Here is a 27,478-nt window from a genome sequence, read left to right as displayed (position 1 = left end):
TCTTTTCACTTTGTTGTTATTATTAAGTGTTATTTGTCTCAACATTTCGTCTTTTTCCTCATTACATTACACCATTTTGTTCTTTTTGCCATTTTTGCTGTTTTTATTTTTATTTCTACAATGTACCAGTGAGTTCAAATAAAACACCAGTTGCTGGCCGCAAATGTCCCCCAGGCTGCACTTTGGGTACCCACTTTAAAGACATGAAATGAAGTATTTGAGAGATGCATGACAGCTGTTTTATCACTCTATATGTAATGTTCCATGACCTTGGAAGTAGATTGAGTCGTACGCCACATTGAATGCGCCGCAGAAGCAATAAGTTGCTGAATAAATAAAATGTACTGCACGGTAACAAAAATGCTGAGCGGAGGCGTAAGAGTGCATGAAAAAGCTTGTTTTTAATTATTACTCAAAGAGAGATAGAAAAGATAAAAGCATTGTTGGCATCATGTCACAGCACAGAAGCACCACAGACACAATAAAACATTTGAGTCGTCTTAAAAGTCAGAAAGAAGAAGTCAGCAGTTTCACAATCACACAGTAGATAAAAACACAAAAGAACAACTTCTTTTTCACATACTTCTATGTTAGATTCATCCTCATGATGGCCAAACTGTCTGAATGCTCCATCAGCTCAAACACCTCCCCCTATTATCTCCACCTCCAACGTTACATCCCTCCACTCCATCTCCATCTGCATGATATTACAATCTAGAATGTTGTTTTCTACTTTAAGAGCGTGACATATGAAACACTTCTCAGTGAGCTGCGGCGTGAATTCTGTCATAATTCAAATATATTGGTATGAAAGTGTTTGCCCCCGTCCTGATTTCTTTTTTTTTTTTGCATGTTTGTCATACTTTAAATAATCAAATAATAAATAATAAATGTAAATATTAGTCTGTGACTACACAACTGAACACAAAATGCAGTTTTTAAATGAAAACTTTTTATTACTAAGGGAGAAAAAAATCCCAAACTACATGGTCCTGTGTGATTTGCCCCCCCTGTTAAAACATAACTTAACTGAGATTAATTGATGTGTAAAAGGTTATAAAGCCATTTCTAAAGCTTTGGGACTCCAGCGAACCACAGTGAGAGCCATTATCCACAAATGGAGAAAACATGGAACAGTGATGAACCTTCCCAGGAGTGGTCAGCCAACCAAAATGACCCCAAGAGCGCAGCGACGACTCATCCAAAAGGTCACAAAAGACCCCACAACAACATCCAAAGAACTGCAGGCCTCACTTGCCTCAGTTAAGATCAGCGTTCATGACTCCACCATAAGACACAGGACCAAAAACACTGCTGAACAAAAAGAACATTAAGGCTCTTCTCCATTTTGCCAGAAAACCTCTTGAAGATGCCCTGCGATTGGCTGGCGACCAGTCCAGGGTGTACCCCACCACCTGGATAAGTTCCAGCATACTTGAGTGACGATAAGCGGCATAGTAGATAGATGGATGGAACATCTTGATGATCCCCAACGTCGCATTTTAGAAAAAGAACATCATACCAACAGTAAAATATGGTGGTGGTAGTGTGATGGTCTGGGGCAGTGTTGCTGCTTCAGGGCATGGAAGACTTGCTGTGATAAATGGAACCATGAATTCTGCTGTCGACCAAAAAAATCCTGAAGGAGAATGTCCGGCCATCTGTTGGTGACCTCAAGCTGAAACCAACTTGGGTTCTGCAGCAGGACAATGATCACAATCACAATCACAATGATGACAAACATGCAAAAAAAAAAAAAAAAAAATCAGGAAGTGGGCAAACACTTTTTCACACCACTCTACAAGTATATTGGCAAAAAAAGAAAGGAATTCAAGCCAAATGGATCAATTTTCACACTTTCTCCCATCTGAAAAAGTAATCATCTGATGTCAAATCAGGACCTCGTCTTTCTGTATTAATAACAGAATTATTTGTGCGGAAAAGTCGCATAAGGAGGTTTGTCCTGGTTTTGATGCTGTGTAGTAAAGAAAGCAGCATGGATCACACAGTGTGTTTGGACGCATCTCAAAGCTGCAATTGGCCTTTTATCTTGGACCAATAACAACTCCAAAGAGGTTCATTCTGTCCCTTTCTTCTCTCCATGTTGGATCTTTACAGGCTTTAATAATAATAATAATAATAATACTAGAGGACATTTGGGACGGCTTGGTGCCGTACTTTGGAATGTGGACTTAAAGGGAAGCAGCTTCCGTGTTGATCCGATGATGCAAAAATCCTGAGAGGTAGTCTCCTGCTGCTGCTGCTGCTGGGAAAGATGCTCAACTTTGACATATGCTTGAAACATTACATTTTACAACCATATACAAATACTGCTTCTTTGACGTCATGCATTCATGTGTAAACATAGACCAGAGAGGCTTTGGATGATATAACACACACACACACACACACACACCTGAGATGGCTTCGTATTGGGCCAGATTGTTCAACAATATGACGGTATAGCTTCACTTTCCCATCAAATGTGGCACATAAACGGGACTTCAAAGGTTTTAGAACACGCTTTATGGAGCTCTGTGTGCACTTTAAAACATGGGCAGTGGGCATGGGCATGTGTTGCGCTGCTGACAATGAACCCATCAGCGCTGTTAACGCTGGCCGAGCAGTTTGCGTCTTGCCGCTATTACAACATTGGTCCTGTATAGCTGCTGTGTTGCGCAATACAACAATCATTGGCTGCTTTCCAAGCTACTTCAATCTTCTTCTACTATTACATCAACCCAATTGGCCCCCTCTTTGGTCATGTGCAGTGTTGGGAGTAACGCTGCTGTTTGGGTTATCTAATTCAGTGAGACTATTTCAAACGTTACAAGGCTGTTACAGTTGGCGTCGGATGTCGCTTCAGTTGCCGTTGTTTACGACCACTACCACACAGGAAGTGTACAAATGATATGATTAAATTTGGTACAATTCCATTCGATACAATTCAACATTTGTTGCATTCTTACAGTATTTTCCAATGTGTAAAAGAGCACGTCATATCACCAAGCGTGCTGTAAGGCAGGGGTCCCCAACCACTGGGCCGTGTGAAACATTAAGGTGCAATGAAACAGAAAAAAACACTTAATAAAATAACTTGTAAATAACTACATCGAATTGTATGTAAAGGAATTTTAATTTTGGAAATATGGGCCATTATTTAAAAAAAGAAAAATTTCTGCACATTCAATGTGAGCGTCGACTTCTCCCACTTTGTTCGATGGTCCTTGAACGCACCATCTAACTTTCTCCCACACTGCACAGATAGACTACTATACCGTATTTTTACCCTTTTTCTTTCACCTCATATTTGGTCCCAAATGCTGATACTACATGTGGGAATGCATATGATGACCTTATTGAGTGCTAATGTGCATATTTGTGTGGTGCACCTCTGAAAAACAAAGTCCAGGCTGGTACTGGTGGATGGTGGCTCTGTATTCATTTAGCGCTTTTAATTTGATTTTGTCCCTGTCTTAGTTTTACACAATACATAATAAATTAGGTCAATTAGATTGCTATATTGTACACATGTTTTGCTGATGTGTTGAAAATCTTTCCCGGTGACGAGCTAGCTTAGCTAATGTTATTTCCATCCATTCTCGTCTTCAGTCATGCTAAGCTACACAGCATGCACGACAATCCTTTTGCCGGCAGACCAGGCTCTCGCGTTGTTTAAGAGACGGAGCGATGCGGACTCTGCATCGGTCCAATGTGGTGAAGAGGGAGCTGAGTCAAAAGGCAAAGCTCTCAATATCCCGGTTGATCTACGTTCCTACCCTCACCTATGGTCATGAGCTTTGGGTAGTGACCAAAAGGACAAGATTGCGGGTGCAAGCGGCCGAAAGGAGTTTTCTCCCTTGGTTGGCTGTGCTCTCCCTTTTAGTGATAAGGTGAGAAGCACTGTCATCCGGGAGAAACTCAGAGTAGAAGCGCTGCTCCTCTGCATTGAGAGGAGCCAGACGAGGTGGTTTGGGCATTTTGTCAGGGCAGGTCCGATGGGTAGGAGGCCTCGGGGAAGACCAAGGACACGTTGGAGAGACTACGTCTCTCAACTGGCCTGGGAACGCCTCGGGATCCGCTGGATGAAAAAGAGGAGAGAGGGAAGTCTTGGCTTCCCTGCTTAGGCCCCCGCGACCCGATCTCGGTTAAGCGGCAGAAGATGGATGGACTGTCAACCGGTTGCGAGTCTTGTGATACCCGGTGCATATCTGTACAATGCATCCATCCAAGGATTTATGGCTGATTCTTATCCATCCAGGAGGCTGCTATTGATGCGGCTGCATCTCTCGCTTGTCAAACCAGAAATCCGGTCACATGGGTTTATTGTTATAGCTAGTCAACGAGATTTGTGGTTGCTCACCCAGGAAAACACTGCCCTCTAAGGTTTTGGTAGAGTATTGCAAGTCACACACTCCTGCCACTACAAAGCTAAATCCCGATTCTTTGCCATATTTGAAGGCTTTTCAAAAAAGCAAACAATAATTACTTTCCCTGGTAACTAATTACATTTATGGAGGAGTCATTCTGTTACTAATTCAATTACTTCTTTTGGAAAGTAATTAGGAAATATAACTAATAGCATTTTAAAAGTAATTTGACCAACGCTGGTCACCTGACACATTCAAGTAACTGCCGTGTTGAGGGGTTGAGCTAGACACAGTGCTGTGTGTTGATTGGTGGGCAGAGAAGGGTCACTTCCTGAATGGGAAGTTTGAAGGATTTTAAGGTTGGTGTTGCTTTCAAAGGTGAAGGTGTTCTAAAACCTTTGGCGGGATCATGTTTACGTGGCACTGTGCTGTCACTTGTGGCAGTAAAACGAACAAACTGGCAGTATCGACTTCCCCCGCTGAATCAGATAAAGCATAGTCATCCTACTCTCCTGCATAAATACTGTATGACGCTGTACATACCGTGGTCATAAAACTAACCTGCTTATATGGAAGCACACTGATTATAAATATAAATATATTCGTGTGTTTACCATAGAAAAACGCTAAAAGTCGTCCCTCGTGTATCGCAGTTAATTGGGGCCCAGACCCGACCGCAGTAAGTGAATTAATAGATGCAATATTTTTGTATTTATGGCACAGAAAACCTGTTTACGATGTCTTGAACATTATTAGAGCCCTAACACCCACATACTCACCTTTACATGTTTATTACCCAATGTAGTAGACATAATCAGAGAAAATAAGACATATTAGACATAAATAAGATAACAGACTCACAGGTGAGCAGTTCCTTGTTTTTTCTGGACAGCGTACTTCCTGCCTACATCCGCCATTACAATACACCGGTGTATTGTAATGGCGGCTTTAAATGGCTTTACACTCGTATTACCCAACATAGTAGACAAAATAAGAGTAAATAAGCCATTTAAGATGTTCATAAAATTCCTGCTCGAGCAGCGTCACAGTGAATGTGTTCCCTAGGGAACCTTAGTGACGAGTCCAGTGCCTGTCCCACCAAACAAGTACTGACACCTAGTGGCCAATGTAGAATACAGTACTACATTCACAACTACAATGCTGCTTCTGCCTCGTGTTTGAATTTCAAGTTCATTGAGTAAGTTAGGTCATTTTATGCTGGAAAATGTGTAATTTAGGCCAAGAATAAGTACAATTTGCTTCAATATGCATATATTCAACCATTAAACAGCCATCATTTATTCATTTGGGAAAAACCGCGATAGGGTGAGGGAGCAGTGTTTGAACTGCGATGTAGCGAAGGACGACTCTAAACCAGGGGTGTCCAAACGTTTGAAAAATTGAAGGATGCATTGATACATTTTTGTACATTAAAGTTGCTAAAAGCAATGAAACAACTGTATGCTTGGCTATCGGAACAAAACATCTTAGCTTCGTGTTCTAGGCGACAAAGCAAATGAGAGTAATACCTAATAATATATCTCATTCATTTTTTCAATTTTAATAATATGCCACGGCCAAAAAATGGCCCCCGGGCCACACTTTGGACAGCCCCTACTATAAACAGTCATGCTTGATGTGCAAATCAGCGTCAAAGTAAGTTGTGGAACACCATCTAGCGCGCTGATATATGCAAATAAATACCCAAGTCAACACAGCGAGTGTAAACAGTTGACACAAAGACACTGAATGTGAACCTGCAGATGCTCCCAGACCAGTCAACACACCCCTGGAAGGAAACTACAGCCACTTAGAAATGGACCGTAATGTTCTGTGGCGGCCAGTAGTCGGAGGGAGAAGGGGGGTCAGCGGCACTGTCATCTGGAGGTCCGGACCGGGCTGATGGGCCGGGCGTAGAGGTACTTCCAGATGGCGTAGTAGTGCACGGCCGCCCCCATGGCCACAAAGAGGTGCCAAATGGCGTGAGCGAAGGGCACAATGCCGTCGCTCTTAAAGAACACCATGCCCAGACAGTAGAAGGCTCCGCCCACCAGCAGCTCGCACAAGCCCGACTGCTCCGGCTGGGAGGAGGACGAGAAGGAGGATGATGATGATGGATGGAGGTGATGGGGAGGACCATTAGGGAGGGGCTTTGAAAGAAATCTCCTCTGTGAACGGTACATTTTTGAAAATCGGATTTTAAATGGAAGCGAAAATACAGTAGATAATAATAAATGATAATAAAATAGATAGTAGATCTACTAATAAAATGCGTTTTACTACATTTTTCACACAGGGCCATGTAGGTTTGTATTTTTTGTATTTTTTTTCTCACTTCATAAATCCAATTTAAATAAAATAACACTTTTTCACACCACCGTCCATACACTTAAAAATAGTAACTTAAAAATAGTAATGAAATAATCATGATTTTATAATTCAACTTAAACTATTTAAAAAATGTAAACAATGAATACAAAATATATTTATAATATGAAGAGAAAATGCATGCCAACAAGCATGCTAACCCAAGGCACCTGGGGAAGCTAACGCCATCCACTGTGTGCCAGTCTTGCACAGTCAGCACATTCAATTAATGGCGCCCTCTATTGGTTGTTGCCATGTATTATTATATATTTGATGCAGGGAGGCGACCCACAAACAGAACATCACGGTGCTCACCATGGAGAGGATGACCAAGGCGGGAAAGATGCCCATCACCGTGTAGCAGATCAGCTCCATGATCTTGTACCTGGAGGATGCCAAGCATACGTTAGTCAGCTTCACCAAGGTGCTACTTTTTCTTTCCAGGTCCAGCGTGCGCACTGACCTCTCGTGGAAGAAGAAGACGTAGGTGGTTCCAGACAGCGCCATGACCCACACCAGCCAGCGCATGTGGCTCGCCCAGGGGCCCAGTTCTCTGAGGTTCAGCCTGGTGTGGAACATCAAGATTTCTAATCAGATCCCGTACTGATGCCGAGGTATAAATTAACTACAGTGGTGCCTCGATTTATGTCCGCCCCGGTTAGCGCATTTTTCGGTTAGCATCACAAATTTTTGCAAAAATTTTGGACTGGTTCTCGTTCGGCCGCCTGTTTAGCATGCGATATGGCGCGCGGTTTTTAGTTGGGACCGCCATCTTGGATCGCGCACCCGAGACGAAATCTCATGATACTTGCACGTGATTGCGCAATGTTTTGTGGGGAACGGGAGTCATTTTTAGGGCAACGGCATTTGTTTATATCAGAGTTGCTGCTGCCAGAGAGAGATACACCACGTAACAAACATATGGACACACACGGAAGAGACCGTGCCGAGACCTCCGAATGTTACAGCTTGAATAGGAGGCGGCCGTCATTTCAGAGCACAACACACGGCCGTGCTGGGTCCCCACCTTCGTGTTTGTTTTTGACTCACATAACTGCTGGACTATGAGCAAGTACTAGGGCCACGTTGGAAAAAAATAAATAATCTGAGATTTCAAGAATAAAGTTGTAAAATTACGAGAAAAAAAGTAATAAATTTATCAGAATAAAGTCGTAAATCTACTAGAAAAAAGGTTCAATATTACGAGAACGAAGTCATAAACTTACAAGAAAAAAGTCGCACACACGAGAATAAAGTCGTAAAATGTACTAGAAAAAAAAGTTGCAACATTACGAGAATAAAGACATCGTATTACGAGAATAAAGTCGTAAATTTGCGAGAATAAAGTCGTAATATTATAATAGGTGTCATACATGTCAGAGGGAAGGAAACTTTCCTCTTGCTTGAGGCAAACTTTTATTTTGAACCTGGCAGCAAAACAGAGCAGTTGAGCACAAACAGACGTCTCACTTCCGCTGTTCTTGCCCCGCCCCCTCCACATGCCCAAGGCCAAAGGTCACATAAAGTCCCCCCTTTTCATAGCTGTCTCAGGCAATGCCTGTCACGACGGAGTATTAAAGGGATAGTTGGGTTTTTGCGACATGATGTTGTATGACATCCCCAACACCAGTGTAGTTCATCAACGGTGACTTACCCCCCCCACTTGGTCCCGTGAGCCCAGCTCTGGTCGGATTTCGGTGATGAGAAGCGTAGTTCTGGTACTGTAGTTGCTGGGGTTACTTAAGTGAAGAGTTTGGCTTCTCAAAACAATGTGCTGTCAAAAGATTTGCGTCACAAAAATGCCTCATCGAAGAAAAAATCAGACCTCACAATCTGGCGTAAATGCGACGCCATCTTCACCACATACACAGGAATGGACAGGCGACAGCGTGCAGTGATACATCGGAAGAGAGAAAGTAACACCGCGCCATTGTGAGGTTTGATTTTTCAGAGGAAGCATTTTTGTGATGCAACTCTTTCGAACGCGTATTGCTTTGAGAAGCCCAAGTCTTTACTAACATGACCTCAGCTACTAACGGAAATCCGACGAGAACTGGGCTCACGGGACCAAGTGCTATGTGCATTAGCAAGTGCTCATGCTAATCTGGTCGGGCCCAACTGCACTGTTTTGCTTTTCTCGTAATATTACAACTTTTTTTCGTAAATTTACAACTTTTTTCCTGTAAATGTATTACTTAACTTGTATTACTTATTTTTTCCCCCAATGTGGCCCCAATACTCCGTCGTACTGGACAAATGTGTTTCCAACAAAATATATTTTAAGCCTTCAATCCATTCTACATTTAGCATTCTTGGTTGTTTATCAGTGAAATGGGGCATTTTCACAACTCATAAAATCTCCCTCCTCATACATGGGTGGAACTTACCTTGAACGTTATTCTTTTATGGATATTCCATGAGTCAAATTTGACAGCAGCACCATGTTTTTTGGTGCTGTTATATGGTGTTTGTCCTTTTTTTGTCAAAGGGTGTCCACTACAGGTAAAATGATGTTAAATCAAATTCATTTCTCCATTTCATGTCATGTTTGTGGCATTGGCATTGCTATTTGAATGTACAACCGTGCATGTCAAGAGGCTTGTTAATAGAACTCTCTGCATAGATTTTTGTGCCATGAGTGTAGAAACGGTTACAAAAGGAATTGCCCTCCAAACATAATCTCCTCTCCTCCCCCTCCCTCTTTGAAAAACTAGGTAAAAGTGATGTTAAATCTTCATTTTCCATTATATATGTCATTTGTCATTATTTTTGCATGTAAAACTATCATTATTGTATATAAAATGTGTGGAATGGATTAATTGGATTTGCGATATTTTCTATGGGAAAACTTGCCTTGATTAGGGTCCGTTTTGGTTTGAGTCGGACCTTCTGGAGTGGCTTAATGACGTTAACCAAGGCACGTTTTCCCATAGAAAATAATGTAAATCCATTTAATCCACTCCAAACACCAAATATTAAAAAAAAAAAAAACACATTTTAAAAACAATAATTGTAGTTTTACATGCACAAAATGATGCAAAAATAATGACAAATGTTTTGGTTTGAGTCGGACCTTCTGGAGCGGCTTAATGACATTAACCAAGGCATGGTTTCCCATAGATATATGAAAACAATGTAAATGCAATTACTCCATTCCAAGCACCAATTTTTTTAAACAAAACACATTTTTATAAACAATAATGATAGTTTTACATGCACAAAATGATGCAAAAATGATGACATGTTTTGGTTTGAGTCTGACCTTCTGGAGCGGATTAATGACGTTAACCAAGGCACCATTGTTTATGAGAAAACACTCACCACGGAGCGTAGGAGGCAGCGATAAAGAAATAGATCACCATCCTGTCACACATGTGGAAACAGTGCTCCACACTCCTAACAGGGAAACACACAAGGTTGTAGTATAGTATATCTATATTGCCACGTCAACATTACACAACGAAGTGTGTGTGTACCGTAGGTGGCTCTTCTTCCAGGCCACAGTGTGAAAGAGGGTGGAGATGGTGAAGAGCGAGCTGAGGCCCGCCCCGTACACCCAGGCCGACACGCGCTCCCATTGGTCTTCCGACTGGAAGTGCAGCAGGGAGCTGCCCAGCAGGCTCGGGATTATCCATAACTACACGCAGTCACAAACGTACACGGTACCTGTATAGTCCACACTCATTACACTTGCATACTTTCAATCCAACAGCAATGCTTTGTCAAGCAGCGCTTTTTGTTTTGGTTTGTTTTTTTGATTTTATTTTAGAGCGTTTATCATATTATTATTTGGTGTGTTGATTGTTAGGCGTTGGTAACGCTATAAAGAAGAAAAAATGTCAAATAAAGAAGGAAAAAGCTCCTTTCATACTGCTGGTCAAGTTTTTATTACCATCCACATGTAGGCTATATTTATGCAGTATCATGGATTTTTACACACATACTGTATATATATACACATTTATATATATAATTCATTGTGTTTGCGAAATAACATTCATCCATTTTATCAAAGTGTGTTGATTATTACTATTATTAGTAGTATTAGTAGTCATAGTAGTACTATTGTTACTATTATCATTATTATTAGCAGTAGCACAACTGTTTTATTATTATTAATATATTATTATTTGTGTTTTTACTTTGTCATTTGGTGCTTGGTGAAAGCTGCTACCAGTACATCAATCTGATTATGATGCATATTATTAATAATAATTCATTAGTAGTATGATTCATCACTAATTGTATCACTAACAACAACAACAATTATCATCATCATCACCATGATTCTAACCATAATATCATAATTAGTAATTATGCTTATATTAATAAACACCATGATACATACAAAATGATCATCATAATAATTGACGATGGTTATTATTAAATTATAGCATTATATCATTTTTGCTACGGCATTTTCTATTCATTTTAATTTGGGTTTTCCAATTAGTTTAAATATTGTTTGATTTGTATTCATTTGCATTAAAAGTCAACTACAATCATTGCAATAAAGTACAGGAATGAATTAATACGCATTAATTATCATGATATCAAGAAAGTTGTAATCCAATTCATTCCAGTTCAAAGGAAGGATAATTGCTGTAAGAATGTTATATTGAGAATATACTCTTCATTCACATGTTTTGTTTTCTGGTGTATTGTTTCATGTTATTAGTAGTGGAAGGGTGCAATAAAGGCGTCCGCTTCCATCTGGGATGTGCATTGTGTCCGCCATGTACGCATGTTCATTGGATGACGGCATGGTTCATCACATATCCTGGACTTATGTGACTTCAGCCCTTGGTTGGTTGATTGTTATGACTGTCAAAGCTATTTATTATTCATCCAAGTGGTCGACTGGCGCACAGGAAGTGACCAAGCCATCACTAACTGCTGTGACACGGAGAAGGAGTGGGATTAAATCAACTCTGCTTCTTCCTGTTGGGATATGCTATTTTACAGGGTGTGTGTGTGTGTGTGTGTGTGTGTTTTTACCGCATGCGTGGCGCAGTTGGCTGCATGCTCATAGTCAGTGGGCTGGTATCTCTTGTTAGAAGGAACACGGTTGTTCATAAACCTGCAAACAATGGAAAAATACTATGAAATATGCAGGAACACATCCATCCATCCATCCATCCATCCATCTTCTATACCGCTTCTCCTCTTTAGGGTCGTGGGGGCATGCTGGAGCCTATCCCAGCATATAACATTTGTTTTTTCAACACTGATGGTGGTGACAAAAGATTTGTGTCCTTAAAAATAGCACTTCTGATCAGTATCGACACGTCATGTTATGTCACGGCGTCTGGGAACATCTGCATCGTCCAGGTGCTGTTTTTTTTTTTTTGAAAACCCCTCGACTGCACCCTGTTGCCTAGCAACCACACATCATGCTTCTTCGTGTTGCTGTGACAGCCCACGGTTGCCTGGCAACAAGAAGAGGAGGAGGACAACGGCGGACCTCTTCTTTCCTCTACACACACACGCTGTTTGCAGGGAAACCCAGACAAGCGCAGCAGCCTCTGAGGAGGCGGTGACTCCCCGAGTGATGTCACTGTCACCATGGCAACCGCCCAGCCAAAGGGATGCTCACCAGAACACACTCATGTTCCTGCGTAATTTAATAAAGGTGCCGCGAGGCGGACGGGGGGGGGTCCCAAGATGCAAACATGGCAGGCGCGCGCACGCACGCGCACACACACACACACACACACACACTTTTGCAGAGGCAGATTTCATAAGAGACCTAGATTTAGCGACGCTTCCTCCTCCCACGCTCACCCACTCATGTACAGCGGCAAGGAGAGGTTGTTGTTGTTTCTTTGCACTCAATTATTTACGCCAGAATTAAGTCTCACGTTCTCTTTTGCTGGCCTCGGCCTGACAAGACGTCAGATTGAGTCACACTGCTCAAAATGGAGGAGTCCGCCTGTGTCCCTTTAAAAGAAAACTGCACTTTTTGGGGGGGGATTTTGCCCATCATCCACAATCCTTATGTGAGACATAAACACGTCTTTCTCCTTTCTGTGCGTTCTAAAGATATAAAAACAGCTAAAAAGAGACAGCTAGGAATGCGTAACGGGACACATCTATTTCATCTTCTGAAAAAACCTCCAAAAGGCGGCAACAACATTTCATTCAAATAATGTGACCTGCTTATCAACCAAGCTACAGCCACATTATTATTGTTAACATTGCTACACCCAAGAACGTTACTGCCGTAGTGATACCTCGCCACACCACACCGACTAGCTACTAGCGCCGTACTCACAATGCCTCGGGTCACTAGCGAAAGGTAACGCTACATATTGGAGCTGCCGCCACTGCGGTTGTGTTTTGGATTTAACGCTAGGTGCAGCGTTCCTTTCTATGTTGCTAAGTGAAATCCAAACACCCAGGAAGGACGTTCCACTAATGCTTAAAATGAGCAAAATACTGCAAGTATTACACGTTATCATGAATGTACCTGCTACTACATGCGCACAGCATGCATATAAAACAGTAAAACCTTGTTGGGGCTTTTTGGAGGTGTTTGCATTCATCTTTTTATCTGTTTTTAATATCTTTAGATTTATATCTTTAGACATGCGTGTCCTTGCCTCACATAAGGATTGTGGACGATTGGCAAAATTCCAAAAATAAAGTGTACTTTTCCTTTAAGGTGCAATCTATGCTAATCTACCACACGGGACTGATGACTGGCAGCAGTTTGACGCCTGACCAGGACTTACAGTATACGAAATGTGGACCGCCACAAATAGACTGAGGTCAGCGAGAGAATAAAAAGATGTAGCAGGAGTGATGAGTGTTGCCAACTTAGCTAATTTGTCGCTACATTTAGCGAGTAATCAGACCCCTCTACAGTCCAGCTGGAACTGCTGTGGGCCCCTCCCCCATCTGAAAGCACTCAGAGGCGGCTCTGTCTTGTTTGGGACATTGAGGGGAAAAAAAGAAAAGAAAAAAGAAGCGTCAGAATAAAGTCTGCGTTTAGTTCCAAACATTTTTGTTTCGCTTTTCAGGTTTTTGACTCACTTTGTGCAAATGTGTCATGGACAGTTACGCAAATACATCATTATGTGAACCCGCACTGCTTTTCACAAATATGTCAATATAGAAATACATAAATCATGCTGGCCGCACGGTGGTCTAGTGGTTAGCATGTTGGCCAACACAGTAACAGTCTGGAGATCGGGAAGACCTGGGTTCGCCTGAAGTCAGCTGGGATAGCGACCCTAATGAGGAGTAGCAGTATAGAAAATGGATGGATGAATCATGCTGTTTCACTGCACAAACTGAATTTCAAGAAAGTAAAAAAAATCCCATTTTAAGCAACCATTTCTTATTCCTTTCCTAAAAAGAAAAAATATCTTTTCCAGCAATTTTCACCTGAGAAAAATCATCTTACATTAAGAAAGTAGACAATTCTTATGAAGATCATTTTTGCCAGAAATGAGTTCTTTTCTAGTAACAAGCTAAAAACCTTATTTGGATTATTCTTCAACAACAGATGATTTTATATTTATATTTGTCTTAAATTAAGAATAAATCTGGTTTCTAAACTTTCTAAATTTAAGAACACACAGAAAATATATCTACACTGCAAAAACTACATTTCAAGAAAGTCAAAAAAGTCCCATTTGAAGCAACCATTTCTTAAAGAGTTGCTGGTTTCGGACCAATGTGAAGGCTGCACGGCAACTTTTATAGAGCGTACCAAGACTCCCGTATTAAATCTAGTCATAAAATCTGTAAATGTGTCAAATTATTCAACTTGATTCAAGAAAATATGACTCTCTTTATCTAGTTTAAGAACGTAAAACCTAGTGAATTTACATGCAAACCATGGCAAAAAAGAATTCTGATAGAGTTTACGACCATAGGTTTTCCTAAATGAAGTGAATTTTAGATACACTCACACTTTAAAAAAAAAAAAGCAAAAATATATGTAAAAATGTAAATATATCTCATTTGCTTCACGCTTGTTGAAAAGCTCAGCGCGCTGAAGAAGTAACCAACATAACTGACATGCTGACAAAAAGCAATGTTAGCATGTTGGCCTCTCAATCAAGCAACCCCGTCACTACGCAATACGTACCCGGAACGCAGTCGGTTCCACTGGGTTCTACGCACGTGCAGAACGCGTCTACATCCGGTCGGCCTATTTTTCGGCAGTCGCATGTTAGGCATGTGTACTCTGCGCCATCCAAGATAAATCAAAATTTGAGAAATTACAACATAATCAATCTTTTTTTTTTTCTTATATTATATCCATGGTGCAAGTGGACAATTTATAAGCCCTCTTTTCTTTGTTCCATAAATTATTTTACGGCTTTTTTCACCACTGACAAAAATACACCCAAAAGCATTTGCTAGGAAGATACGTTTGGATGGATGGGAACTGAATCCTCTAGATCAGGGGTGTCCAAAGTGCGGCCTGGGGGCCATTTATGGCCTGAGACTGCTTTTCTATTGGCCCTGGGCACATTCTAAAAATACAATTCAACAGTAAAATTTAAAAAACAACAACAAAAATGGGAAAAAAGCAGTCATTTTACAAGAATAAAGACAAAATATTAAGGGAGTAAAGTCATTACCGTATATTAACAGAAAAAAATAGTCATGAACTGTTATCGGAAAAAAGTTGTATATATAAGAAACAAACCAAACAAAGAATTAAGTTGACATTTTAGGAAAATTAGGTTGGGTAAACGCTATAATGTTATGATCATAAAGTCAAAACATTATGAGTATAAGTCATATTAGTATGGCAAGTAGAACGTTAATATTTGTAAAAATAATTTAAAAAACAGCCAAAAAGTAATGTAAGTAGAAAGTCTATAATATTAATAATAATAATAATATTTGTCACTGATAAAATGAATACATATATCTTATATGTGTAAATATATATAAATATAGACATTATATTAAATATTTTGTTCGAGTTGGTAAAACAAAAATTTAAAAGTATCATTGCACTCTACTTCTGGTTGTTTACATCAAAATATAACTGCATTGTATGTGTTTGATTCTACTTATTTATATATGTTAAACGGAACCGGATATGACGTTTATGTCTGCACTTCGTGCACTGCCGAAGTTTTTACGTAGCTCATAAGACGTTAAAAACATCCGCATGCTAAGGAAGTCTTTTAACAAGAGTCACTTATAAAATGACCTCCCAATATATTACATATAGGAAGTATGGTTACTGACCATTTATGCTCAAACATTTCAAAAATAAGAACTCCCACAGCACGTCACGCCACAGAAGCGCTGCTATAAAAATTAGCTAAAGGAGTACGGGTACGTATTGCACAATGACAAATCCCTGTTGGAACCCGCACACTCCCCCCGTGGGTGTTGTCTGTGTACTCTGGCTTCCTTCCACGTTCCAACAATATGCATGATAGGTTCATTGGAGACTAAAAATTGCCCATAGGGATGAATGGTTGTTTTTATATAGGAAAGTCTCTCTTCCAGAATAATACTCCTACATCTAAAATATGTAAAAACGTTTAGTTTCATTCGAGCCTCATAAAAGCACATTTGATCTCAATTTAGGAACCTTATAAGAACATTTGGCTTAAATCTAGCTTTGCAATGAAGAACAACCTGCTTATTTTAGGACTCATTATATTCTTGAAAGTCCCAAGAGAAATATTCTAGTTATAAGAACTTTTGCTTACCCTGTTTTTTGCTTGAAATAAGAAAAGTTGTCTCCTTTGAATATGATTTGGGCTCCTTTCAAGTATGGCTGTTTTTGCAGTGTTCACGGTTGAACATGGCCTATTGTTAGTCACAAATATGCATACTTAAGCTAATTTTACAGATCTCTTTCCTAAATGAAGACTTTTTGAGCATACAAATGTTTCAATGAGGCGCATTGAAAGAGGTTGCGATGGTATGTAGTATTCTACACTGGTCACGAGGTGTCAGGAATGTCACAGTAATGGTGGTCTCACAACAGGCACAATAATCCCTACCACGAGCTACTGTTGTGGCCCTAAACCACGCTGAGCTAAAAGCCAACTCTGGAGCCCCGACGTCAATTCCTGCACGCCCCCCCACTCAGATTCCCAAAGCGCCGGAAATCATTTGCAGCAAAACACATGAGTACAAGTCTTATTTATGTCTTATTTTTTGTTTTAATGTCTACTATATTGGGTAATAGGAGTGTAAAGGTGAATATAGGGGTGCTATTTCACGTCTACAGGGCTCTAATATGAAATGGCGTATTCAAAGGTGGTAAAAAGGTTTGTGTTCTATGCTCTATGGTTAACTATGAAAATATTCCATGTACAAATAAGAAATCCTGCTACGTGGTTATGCACTTACCGCGGTTGGGTATGGAACCAATTAACCGCCATAAACGAGGGATTACTGCACTGAAAAGTACGCAAAGATTGAACAGTGCATTCAGCGGTTCAGAGAAGGTCGAATTCAGTTCACCTGCAAAAGGTTAGAGCGCATTTTAGCTTCACCAAAGCCAGATGTCCTGAACTTGTTTTGAAATCAAAAGCCAAGGACAAATACTAGCAGGCAAATATTCAAGTATACTGGACAATAACAGGCAAACCTCCACGTACCGAAGGTCCAGTTTGCATATGATTTGGTTTTCGTCAAGAAAGTCCTCGGTTTTCATTCAGGTCTGTTAGTCCTGCACTGTATCGTTCCGCGAAAATGGAGCGCCCCGACCGTCCGTGCCTTTTATTTATAAATATAAAAATGACATCACGTCCATGGCAAGCGCTGTGCTTTTGCTACCAGAGTTTTGAACTATTTCGGTGTCTTCTCGACCACACTTTGTGTTCACAAGTCTAGAATAGTTTGTTGACACCCCCGATTTACACTCAGTACGGCGACAGCTACGGATTAGCTGCACTAAACACATTAAAAGCGCCAACAGCCGTTAGCAAGTTAAGCTAACCGGCTAACCGCTACAGCTCGAGGCGGTTGCCTAGCAACAATGCCACACAAAACACTACAGTATATATCCTAAAATCACCAGACCTAATTCACGACATCTGTGATCGTCTTCCACTGTTTGCAATTTACTCTGAAAACTATAAAATGAGAAAGTCCAAAGACTACGCACACAGAAAAGTTAACGCTTTTAAGAAAGGTCTGGAAGAAGAACGATGGGAGGGAGTGTGTGTACAGTAAAATGGGGTGCATGAAGCCTTAGAACACTTTGTAAATATTGACATGAAGTTCTATGATAAGCACTGTCCACTGAGAGAATTGTCTAAAATGCAAAATGCCTGTTAGAAGAACACCACGTCATATAGGAGATTTATTGGACAAAAACTTCCGGTTCTGATTCCGATTCCTTGTTTTTATTCCGGTTCCGAGCGATTCTCAATTTCGATGTTTTTAAGTGACAGGGTCAGGCAGGCCCCGCCCCACTATTTGAGAAGTACTGGCTTACATCAAAGACGAGGTGCCCTGTTATTTCTACACCATGAACGTGTGAACATTCATCATGTGGATCGTACCTTTGCATGATATCATTGTGTTGCACCGAGCCGACCGCGCTTTTTTATGACGTCAAGCCAAGCTTTTTAGCTGCTTCTTCTTCGCTGGTTTTTCTTCCGGTCGGCAAAGTGGGCATCGAAACTAAGAATCGAAAAAAAACATTTGAACGATCCTGAGAATTGGAATGCCCAGCCCTAGAGTTAAGGTGTTAAGGGGATGTCATGTAAGGTCATGTCTCAATGTTTGGTGGCATTACTGCCACCTAGTGACCGGAATATTACATATCACTTGCATCTCAATATGTCTTGACTAATAAGTAGGGGTGTCACAAGACACGAGATTGGGTCCTCACAAAGCTACACTGTGTGTGTATGCTAGCAGCCCCGCCTCCGTTTACAATCGGTCATCCTAAAACTACTTTGACAAAAACAAAGGAGAGGTGAGCAATTTGTGTTTTACGTGACTGCCAACATTGAAATTGTTCTTTATTTACAAAACCCAATCAGCGTGCTCATTTGTCATTAAATTCAGGCATCATGTTTGAACAGAAAAATAAATACTACAAATAAAATACTAAGAAGTGAAGGAATGTTCTTTGGTGCACTACTCCACATCGGCTGGTGAGCTACTGCTAGCATCCGAGCTACCTGTTGGAGACCCGTGCTAGCATCGCTGTCTAAAGCTCTACACACGTGTCTATGTTGAACAACTTAGACGCTCTACTAGAGTTTTGAAGCAAGCCACAAGTATTCTAATGATAACAAGTAACACTTTAAAAAGTAAGTTGGCATGATAGCCACTTGTAGCTCACCTGTGGGACACAAACGAGCTAGCTAGCTACCGCCAGAGCGGCAGTTGCAAAATGGGTAAAAGACTCCAGCTGACTCCAACTGACTACACATTTTACGGACTATTTTTTATTTGCACGATAATAAGGACCACAATGACGCATCATTTTTTCTGGTCACACATGAGCTAGTGCCGACACGGCAGGCAGGCGATTCCGGCACATGTTTATCAAAATAAAGTGCAGTGAAACATTTTTTATGATATTTTAAATTGTTTTCAAACTAACAGTGGTCAGTGTGTGGATAAATAATAAGTTATATGTGTGTCTACATAGCATCTACAGTATATCCATTCATACAATATACAACCCCTGGCAAAAATTATGGAATCACCAGTCTCGGAGGATGTTCATTCAGTTGTTTAAATTTGTAGAAAAAAAGCAGCTCACAGACATGACACAAAACTAAAGTCATTTCAAATGGCAACTTTCTGGCTTTAAGAAACACTAAAAGAAATCAAGAAAAAAAGATGTGGTAGTCAGTAACAGTTACTTTTTTAGACCAATCAGAGGGAAAAAATTACGGAATCACTCAATTCTGAGGAAAAAATTATGGAATCACCCTGTAAATTTCCATTCCCTAAACTAAGACCTGCATCAGATTAGATCTGCTCGTTAGTCTGCAGTTAAACAGGAGTGATCACACCTTGGAGAGCTGTTGCACCAAGTAGACTGACATGAATCATGGCTCCAACACAAGAGATGTCAATTGAAACAAAGGAGAGGATTATCAAACTTCTTAAAGAAGGTAAATCATCACGCAATGTTGCAAAAGATGTTGGTTGTTCACAGTCAGCTGTGTCTAAAATCTGGACCAAGTACAAACAACATGGGAAGGTTGTTAAAGGCAAGCATACTGGTAGACCAAGGAAGACATCAAAGCGTCAAGACAGAAAACTTAAAGCAATATGTCCTGAAAACAGAAAATGCACAGCAAAACAAATGAGGAACAAATGGGAGGAAGCTGGAGTCAACGTCTGTGACCGAACTGTAAGAAACCGCCTAAAGGAAATGGGATTTACATACAGGAAAGCTAAACGAAAGCCATCATTAACACCTAAACAGAAAAAACAAGGTTACGATGGGCTAAGGAAAAGCAATCGTGGACTGTGGATGACTGGATGAAAGTCATATTCAGTGATGAATCGCGAATCTGCATTGGGCAAGGTGATGATGCTGGAACTTTTGTTTGGTGCCGTTCCAATGAGATTTATGAAGACGACTGCCTGAAGAAAACATGCACATTTCCACAGTCATTGATGATATGGGGCTGCATGTCAGGCAAAGGCACTGGGGAGATGGCTGTCATTACATCTTCAATAAATGCACAAGTTTACGTTGACATTTTGGACACTTTTCTTATCCCATCAATTGAAAGGGCGTTTGGGGATGATGAAATCATTTTTCAGGATGCAAAAACTGTGAAAACATTCCTTGAAGAAAGACACATAAGGTCAATGTCATGGCCTGCAAATAGTCCGGATCTCAATCCAATTGAAAATCTGTGGTGGAAGTTGAAGAAAATGGTCCAACCTGCAAAGCTGATCTGGCAAAAGCAATCAGAAAGTTGGAGCCAGATTGATGAAGAGTACTGTTTGTCACTCATTAAGTCCATGCCTCTGAGACTGCGAGCTGTTATAAAAGCCAGAGGTGGTGCAACAAAGTACTAGTGGTGTGTTGAAGTATTCTTTTGTTGTTGTTTTTTCACGATTCCATAATTTTTTCCTCAGAATTGAGTGATTCCGTAATGTTTTCCCTCTGATTGGTCTAAAAAAGTAACTGTTACTGACTACCACATCTTTTTTTCTTGATTTCTTTTAGTGTTTCTTAAAGCCAGAAAGTTGCCATTTGAAATGACTTTAGTTTTGTGTCATGTCTGTGATCAGCTTTTTTTCTACAAAATTAAACAACTGAATGAACATCCTCCGAGACTGGTGATTCCATAATTTTTGCCAGGGGTTGTATTACTTAACATCCATTTCAAGGAAAAAGAAAAATCATTTTTTAACATACAGTATGCTTTTATTTTGTAGTGGCACACCGCCACCAACCATTAATTACATGGAGCAGACATCCTGCAATATACCGAGGCGGGCAAAATGATCCAGTTCATTGTCACTCATTGTGTGTTGAATTCATTCCTTTATTAGCGTCCCAGGCCGAGCACCCACGAGTTTTTTCTGAAATCTTGTCACATTTGAATCTTGCGAGATCTTGTGACACCTCTACTAATAACAGACCATCGTCCACCACCAAACAGCGATGATATGCACACTGCATAGTGGAGATCCACGCATCCTCGAGGCTCGATGCCGCCGGAGTGGATCTCGCCCTGTTTTACAGAGCGGGATCTAAAACGTAAATGTTTCTTAATCTTCATGAAATGACTCCTCATTACACTCGAGGCTCATTGGTACTCGGTCACCTACTAGTCAGCGTGTCAGAACGTGTGATGGAAGAACGATGTGTGATAAACAAACAAGTAGTCCTAACTACAAGATAAAAGGTGGAGGCGAGTCTGGATGTAATTATTACGCTGTCTAGACTTTTAGAGGCGCTAGCCAAGATAAAATATATAATCATTTCATTTTGATGAAGTAATGGCCAATTTTAAATTAACAAACTAAGAATCAAGTTTATTTGTAGTTCTAAACATAATTAAGGTGTTTTTACTCACTTTTTTTGTCTCTCCTACGAGGTTCTGCTTCAAAAAACGGTTCAAAGTAAAGTATTTTTGAGTTGCTGCTGAAGTTTAAAAATGTCCTCTTAAACAGGGCACTTATTTTCTATTTTGTTCTTTTGTGCTTTTGGTATTAGCTGAGGATTTGAGCTTAGTTAAAGGTTTGTTCTAAAGAACACTGATGATTAGATTTGACTTTTTCTATATTTCAAAAAGAGAATAGACTATTTTATTTCAGCAGCTATTTTCATTTATTGAAACAACTTTGCACGCATATTTGACTTTGACACTGGAAAAAATATGGGGATATATACCGTCTATGGATATTCAGCATAAATACAATCGGGATATGAGTTTTGGTCCATATCGCCCAGCCCTATCTACAAATAAATTATAGAAGGGATTGAGCAAAGAAGTCCAACAATGCACTAAAATGAGCCTTTTCAAGAAAGAGTCCAAGCAGTTCATGTTCACAGCATACAAGGAAACACAGGTAGGAAACACCTGTGCAATCACTTCTTTCTACTGATTGACAAATTGGAACTCTATTGTACCACGTCTTATCATTTTCTCATGTTATTCCACAACTGCTAATGTTGACTACAGGAAGTGAACAAACAAAAGCGTTAGCAACTGCTGTGAAACAGAGAGGAGGTTTTTTTACGGCGTGTTTTTTTTTATTGGCCTGCAGCACAATGTAGAAATAAAATAAAAAATTGGCAAAATAGAACAAAAATGCAGAATGTGAAGACAAAAAGCTGAAATGTCGATACTAATAACACACATCTATGTGCTGAAATAACATTTTACCAAAAAATGTACTCATGTTTTTTTACTTAAAAAAATAATAAAACAAAATTCTTTTACAAAAAAAACATTAAAAATGTTTTTTTTGTTATATTAAAAATATATATATAAAAATATCAAAGCGGCCCGCTGCATTTTTTTGTTTTTTCACCATGTGGCCCACGGTGGAAAAAGTTTGGACACCCCTTCCAAAATCAATGAAACCATTACCATTAAAAGAACCTGCCATGGGGCCAAACAAAGGCACGAGTGGCAGCAGTTTGATACAGAAGTGTGAGAAACACCATTGAATTCAATCTCGTGGAGCCCTACGATTTCCGCGCTACGCAGTCACAGAATTGGCTAATAAAAACGGAATTTTCCGTTTAACGTGGAGTCTTGCGGAAATTGACAAAATGTGAATGAATGTTGGCTCAGTCGTGGCGGGATGTCATTACAAACACCGACCTGAACATGTTGAAACGGCGATACACACTGGCGGAACCTCCTCTTACGAAGCGTGTTAGTTTAGCAAGCCCGTGTGCGCGACGGCCAGCGGACAAGTCTACAGCCACATCCCTGACCCTGGCGGACAGGCGCCGTGGAATAGGTAGGAGGTACCGGTACCCCAATCCAGCCTGCTCCACCCGTGTACGTGATAAAATGGGATTGTGTCTATTATGCAATTAAAAATATAAATAAATAAAAGAGGACAGCTCTGAAGGGCTGGCCCCACATGCCCACCTCCCAAAACCGGGCGGGGGGGACCAAGGACACATGACGCGACAGCACTCACCACAACACAGGCTCGGGCAAGCTACGGGCCGCAGGACACACCACAGGCCCTACCCGGCCCGCCGGGACACCCAGTCCGGTCCAACCAACGCCTCAGAGACCGTACCCCCAGCACTGGAGCCCCACCGGAGGCAGCATCCACAGCGCCACCCCCAAACTGCCAAACACCACGCTGCAAGGCAGACCCGACCACCACCAAAACAACAGGGACCGCGCCCACGGGGCACACACACAACCACGGCTGGAAAGGGAGCCCCACCACAGCGACCACAAGAGAACCGGGCCCCACATAGAGCGGAGCACGGCCACACCCACGAAGCACGCGAGCCAGAAGCGCCAAGGAGGGACAGAAAAGCCCTGCCCCAAGCAACGCCGCAGACCAGCCATCACCGGACCCCCCCGCCCTTCCACCAACACGCCAAGGGAGACACCCCGGAGGCAGGCTGACAGCCGCCAGCTAGCAAACGGAGACTAGCCAGACACCAGCAAGTAGCGGGGCCAGCCCCCCGCCAGACCCACCCCCAAGGCCACCCAGGGACCACCCCACCCCAGAGTAAGCATCCCCCCGCCGATCCCAGCCAGCGCCACGCAGAAGAACACACCGCCCCTCGCCCGCACGGGCACCCGCACACCCATTCGCCCGCGGCCCCCACCCGCCCCACATCCACCACACCACAGCAACCCCGCCCTCGAGGGGAGAGAGGAAGGGATCCCCCCCACCCCAGCACCACGCACCCCCCAACCCAAGCCCAAACTGCACATCCGAGACCCCCACCACCGCGCACCCTGGGTATCCCAGCATGCAGGCCACAAGAAGAACCCTCCATGGTCCCCAGAGCAACCGATGAAAGCTGCCAGCCACCAGGGGAACAGCCTCAAGAGCTGGATAGCTAGCACACAGTCCCCACACGTCACACATAGCATACACTAATATACAGTATAGATCCAATACAATCAAATAAGTCATAAGTTCATTAAAAAAATAATAATTAAAATAAAATAAACATACACATTTAAAACTGCCCTCCCTCAACCAACCCAGCCACCCAGGGGAGATGAGATGCCTTTTAAAAAAAAGAAAAAAACAGCAGAAATGGAAAAAAGAGCTGATCATTTTACTAGAAAAAAAAGTTGCAATTTTACGAGAATAAACTTGTAATATTGTGAGGAAAAATAATGTCATTTTAGTAGTGTGGAGTTGAACTATTCAAAGAAAAATATGTTATTTTACTAATGCCGTAATATGAAATACAAATGTGATTGCTGGGGAAAAATTTATAATATGATGGGAATAAAGTCATAATATTACAAAAAGGAAATATATGAAAATTATGAGACAAAGTTGAAATATTTGGAAAATTTAACAGAAAGAATGGGGAAAAGAGCAAAGAGTGAAGTTGATATGAATAACGTGTTTTTCCACCTATATGACAGAGCTGAGATGAAATATACATAACTTGTTAGCAAAATATCAAGGCTGCATCCTTTCGTTTTCCACTATGTGGCCCTCACTGGAGGAAAAAAGTTTGGGCACCCCTGTTTTAAAAGGAATAGGGTCATTCCCACAGCGTTGGAAGCATGCCGTTGTCCAAAATGTCTTGCTAGGATGAAGAATGGAGGATGAAAGAGTCTATAGTTCAAGCTGTGACTGTCCTAATACTTGTGTCTGCAGAGTGTGGGGTTGTGTATCACGGTTGGTCATGATTCACGTGGATAATAGCTTCCACATGCACACCACTCATCTTCTCTGTCTTCCAGCTATTAAAACAAAGTGACCCGGCACAAAAACACACCACGCTGTCCCAAAAAGCAAGCAAGAGCCTGGAAGCGCGACTGAGTCCATCACTGAGTGACTTTCTCCCTGCCAGACCCAGCAGGCTTTGGCGGCCTCGTTAACCACTCCATCAAGATGGCTGATAATTAGCAGGCCACAGGCCAGTCGACAGGAGACACGCAACACGCAATGCAACACACAACGACACACAAGGCATTGTGGGGGCTGGATAAGCTTCAGTCCACTTAGCGGCTCAATAACATTTTTCACTTTATCGTCCATCCAAACACACTCACTCACTGGACACTTCATTAGGTACACCTCATCTCATCTCATCTCATCATATCCGATACAACACAACCTTCATAAACATAAAAGTAATAATAATAATAATAATGATAATGATAATACCCACCCTCCATCCACACTATCTAATATAACAAACCAACAAGTACATTGAATGATAAAATAATAATGTAAATAAATGAAATATTTTACTGATTTTAAAAACAAAATAATGGCAATATATATTACATATACTAAGTAATAATACATATCTCAAACAAGGGGTCCAATCAATACATACAATATTTAAGTTACATACTTACTTTGTGATTTTAATGATGTCTATAGAGGCACTGATCTAATAAACTGAGCTGCTTCTTGAATAATAAACTTAATAAGAATAAGATTTTAGTCTGCCTACATAACACAGGCAAAATATTAGTTGTTTAAAAATAAATTGTTTCTTATAACAAATAAAAAGGCATATTTTATGGAAATCAATACAAATACACTTGAGTGTAATTAATTACGACAATAGCCGTATTCTTTATACATATTTTGGAGGCACTAATTTAATAAAGCAAGCAGTTGACTGAATAATAAACGTAATAGTATATTAAAAATTGCATAATTTGAAATGTGAACTGAATGAATAAGGGCTGATCTTGCAGGCGAATCCAATGATATCAATCTATGAAATGTCTCATTGAAAAAGCAAGCCTATTTTCTGATGGGCTGACGTGTGAAGAGAAAGAAAGGAATGGAGTGGCTGTTGGAGTGCATACAGTGGTGTGGCAGCACCGTGCCATGCAGCCCTGCACGGTCTACTAACATGTGCACAAGCACTCCAAGCAGGAGGAATCACAAGTCATCGTCAAGCGAGACAAAAGTGTCCAAAACGATGCTCGTCAAGGCGATTGACGAAGATAATGACATTATTACATCTCGGCACACTCATTTTCATCACTGTTTGGTTGCTCGGCGACAACAGCAGCGAGGATGAGGAGGAAGAGGAAGAGGAGGCAAAAATAAAAAGGGGAAAAGGTATCTCCTTACCTTCCAAGAGTCATTGACAGAAGCAGTAATCAACAGTTGACAGCACAGACACGATGGCGGCCACCTTCAGTCCACTCCTGCCTGCCTGCCTGCGAGCTTCGGTTCTGATCCGTGATGCTCGTCTCTGCGGAGGAGGGGTGAGATTTGACGAGGCGGGGAAAGACTTTGGTGACGGCACCCTCATCTCAAGGAGCCTCCCGACAGGGCTGCCTCCGATGAAGCAAGACGGGAAGTGAGGGCGTCACGGCCGGTTGTTCAGGGGCAAAGGTGTATGGGTTGTGGGGGGGAGGGGGGAGGGGTCATCTGTGGCCAAGCGCCAGCCGTCTTCAGTTCGTGGGTGTCGACGAGGGAAGAAAGCCACGTCGCTCAGGCTCATTGGGATTTTCGGGTGCAGCTCTACAAGCTGCCGCTAGATGGCAACAAAGGCCGCCTTTGCAAAGCAAATAGTAGCACTAGCTGGACACTTCATTAGGTACACTCAATACTCAATTGCAGCCAAGACATGACGTTTTATCTTAACAATGGTAAGAAAATATCCCAATGGTACATCATAATTAAAGATAAAAAGTCGAAATTACGAAATAAATCTAAATTATGAGTTAAAAAATCTTTTTAAAATTTTTTTAAAAAAAAATTTAAAGTCAGAATTATGAGATAAAAAAGGATAGGAAAGTCATGGGATTTACAGAAAAATCAAAATTATGACATAACCAGTAAAAATTACGAGATAAAGTCATAATTGTGAGATAAAAAGTCGTAATTATCGAGAGAAAACGTTTAAATTCTGACATACAAACTGCACATGTGCCGAGTGTCATGTGACTAAGGCTCCAGCGAAGGCCTTGACACATGCAAACTGGGTATCTCATAATTTTGGCCTTTTATCTCACAATTAGGACTTATCTCGTGGTTTTGACTGTTTGTCTTCTGATTATATAACAGGCTTCCATGTAAGATGGTGTAATTTAGCAATGTTTTTCTAATATTTTGACACACAATAATAAAACAATTTAGTAAATACTCATCTGCAAGTAATT

The 27,478-nt window shown here is 41.1% G+C and overlaps 1 protein-coding gene across 2 annotated transcripts; it reads right to left on the bottom strand.

Annotated features, from left to right (window-relative positions):
- Positions 1–280: 280 nt before the first annotated feature.
- Positions 281–26,711, bottom strand: LOC129183068 (monocyte to macrophage differentiation factor 2-like). Of its 2 annotated transcripts, XM_054779895.1 has the most exons (7): positions 26,442–26,711; positions 11,736–11,817; positions 10,214–10,374; positions 10,059–10,133; positions 7,201–7,302; positions 7,053–7,122; positions 285–6,451 (listed from the first exon to the last, which is right to left on the bottom strand). In XM_054779895.1, exons 1-7 carry the CDS (start codon positions 26,453–26,455, stop codon positions 6,248–6,250), a joined length of 708 nt encoding a protein of 235 aa, XP_054635870.1. In that variant the 5' UTR covers positions 26,456–26,711; the 3' UTR covers positions 285–6,247. The 2 variants fall into 2 exon arrangements, with proteins under 2 accessions (XP_054635869.1, XP_054635870.1); XM_054779894.1 differs by having other exon boundaries at positions 281–6,451; positions 7,053–7,302.
- Between the last annotated feature and the right edge of the window lie 767 nt (positions 26,712–27,478).

Source organism: Dunckerocampus dactyliophorus, chromosome 6 (assembly GCF_027744805.1).
Source record: "Dunckerocampus dactyliophorus isolate RoL2022-P2 chromosome 6, RoL_Ddac_1.1, whole genome shotgun sequence".
In the NCBI taxonomy this organism is placed as follows: Eukaryota; Metazoa; Chordata; class Actinopteri; order Syngnathiformes; family Syngnathidae; genus Dunckerocampus; species Dunckerocampus dactyliophorus.
This window is presented reverse-complemented; position numbering and strand designations above follow the sequence as displayed.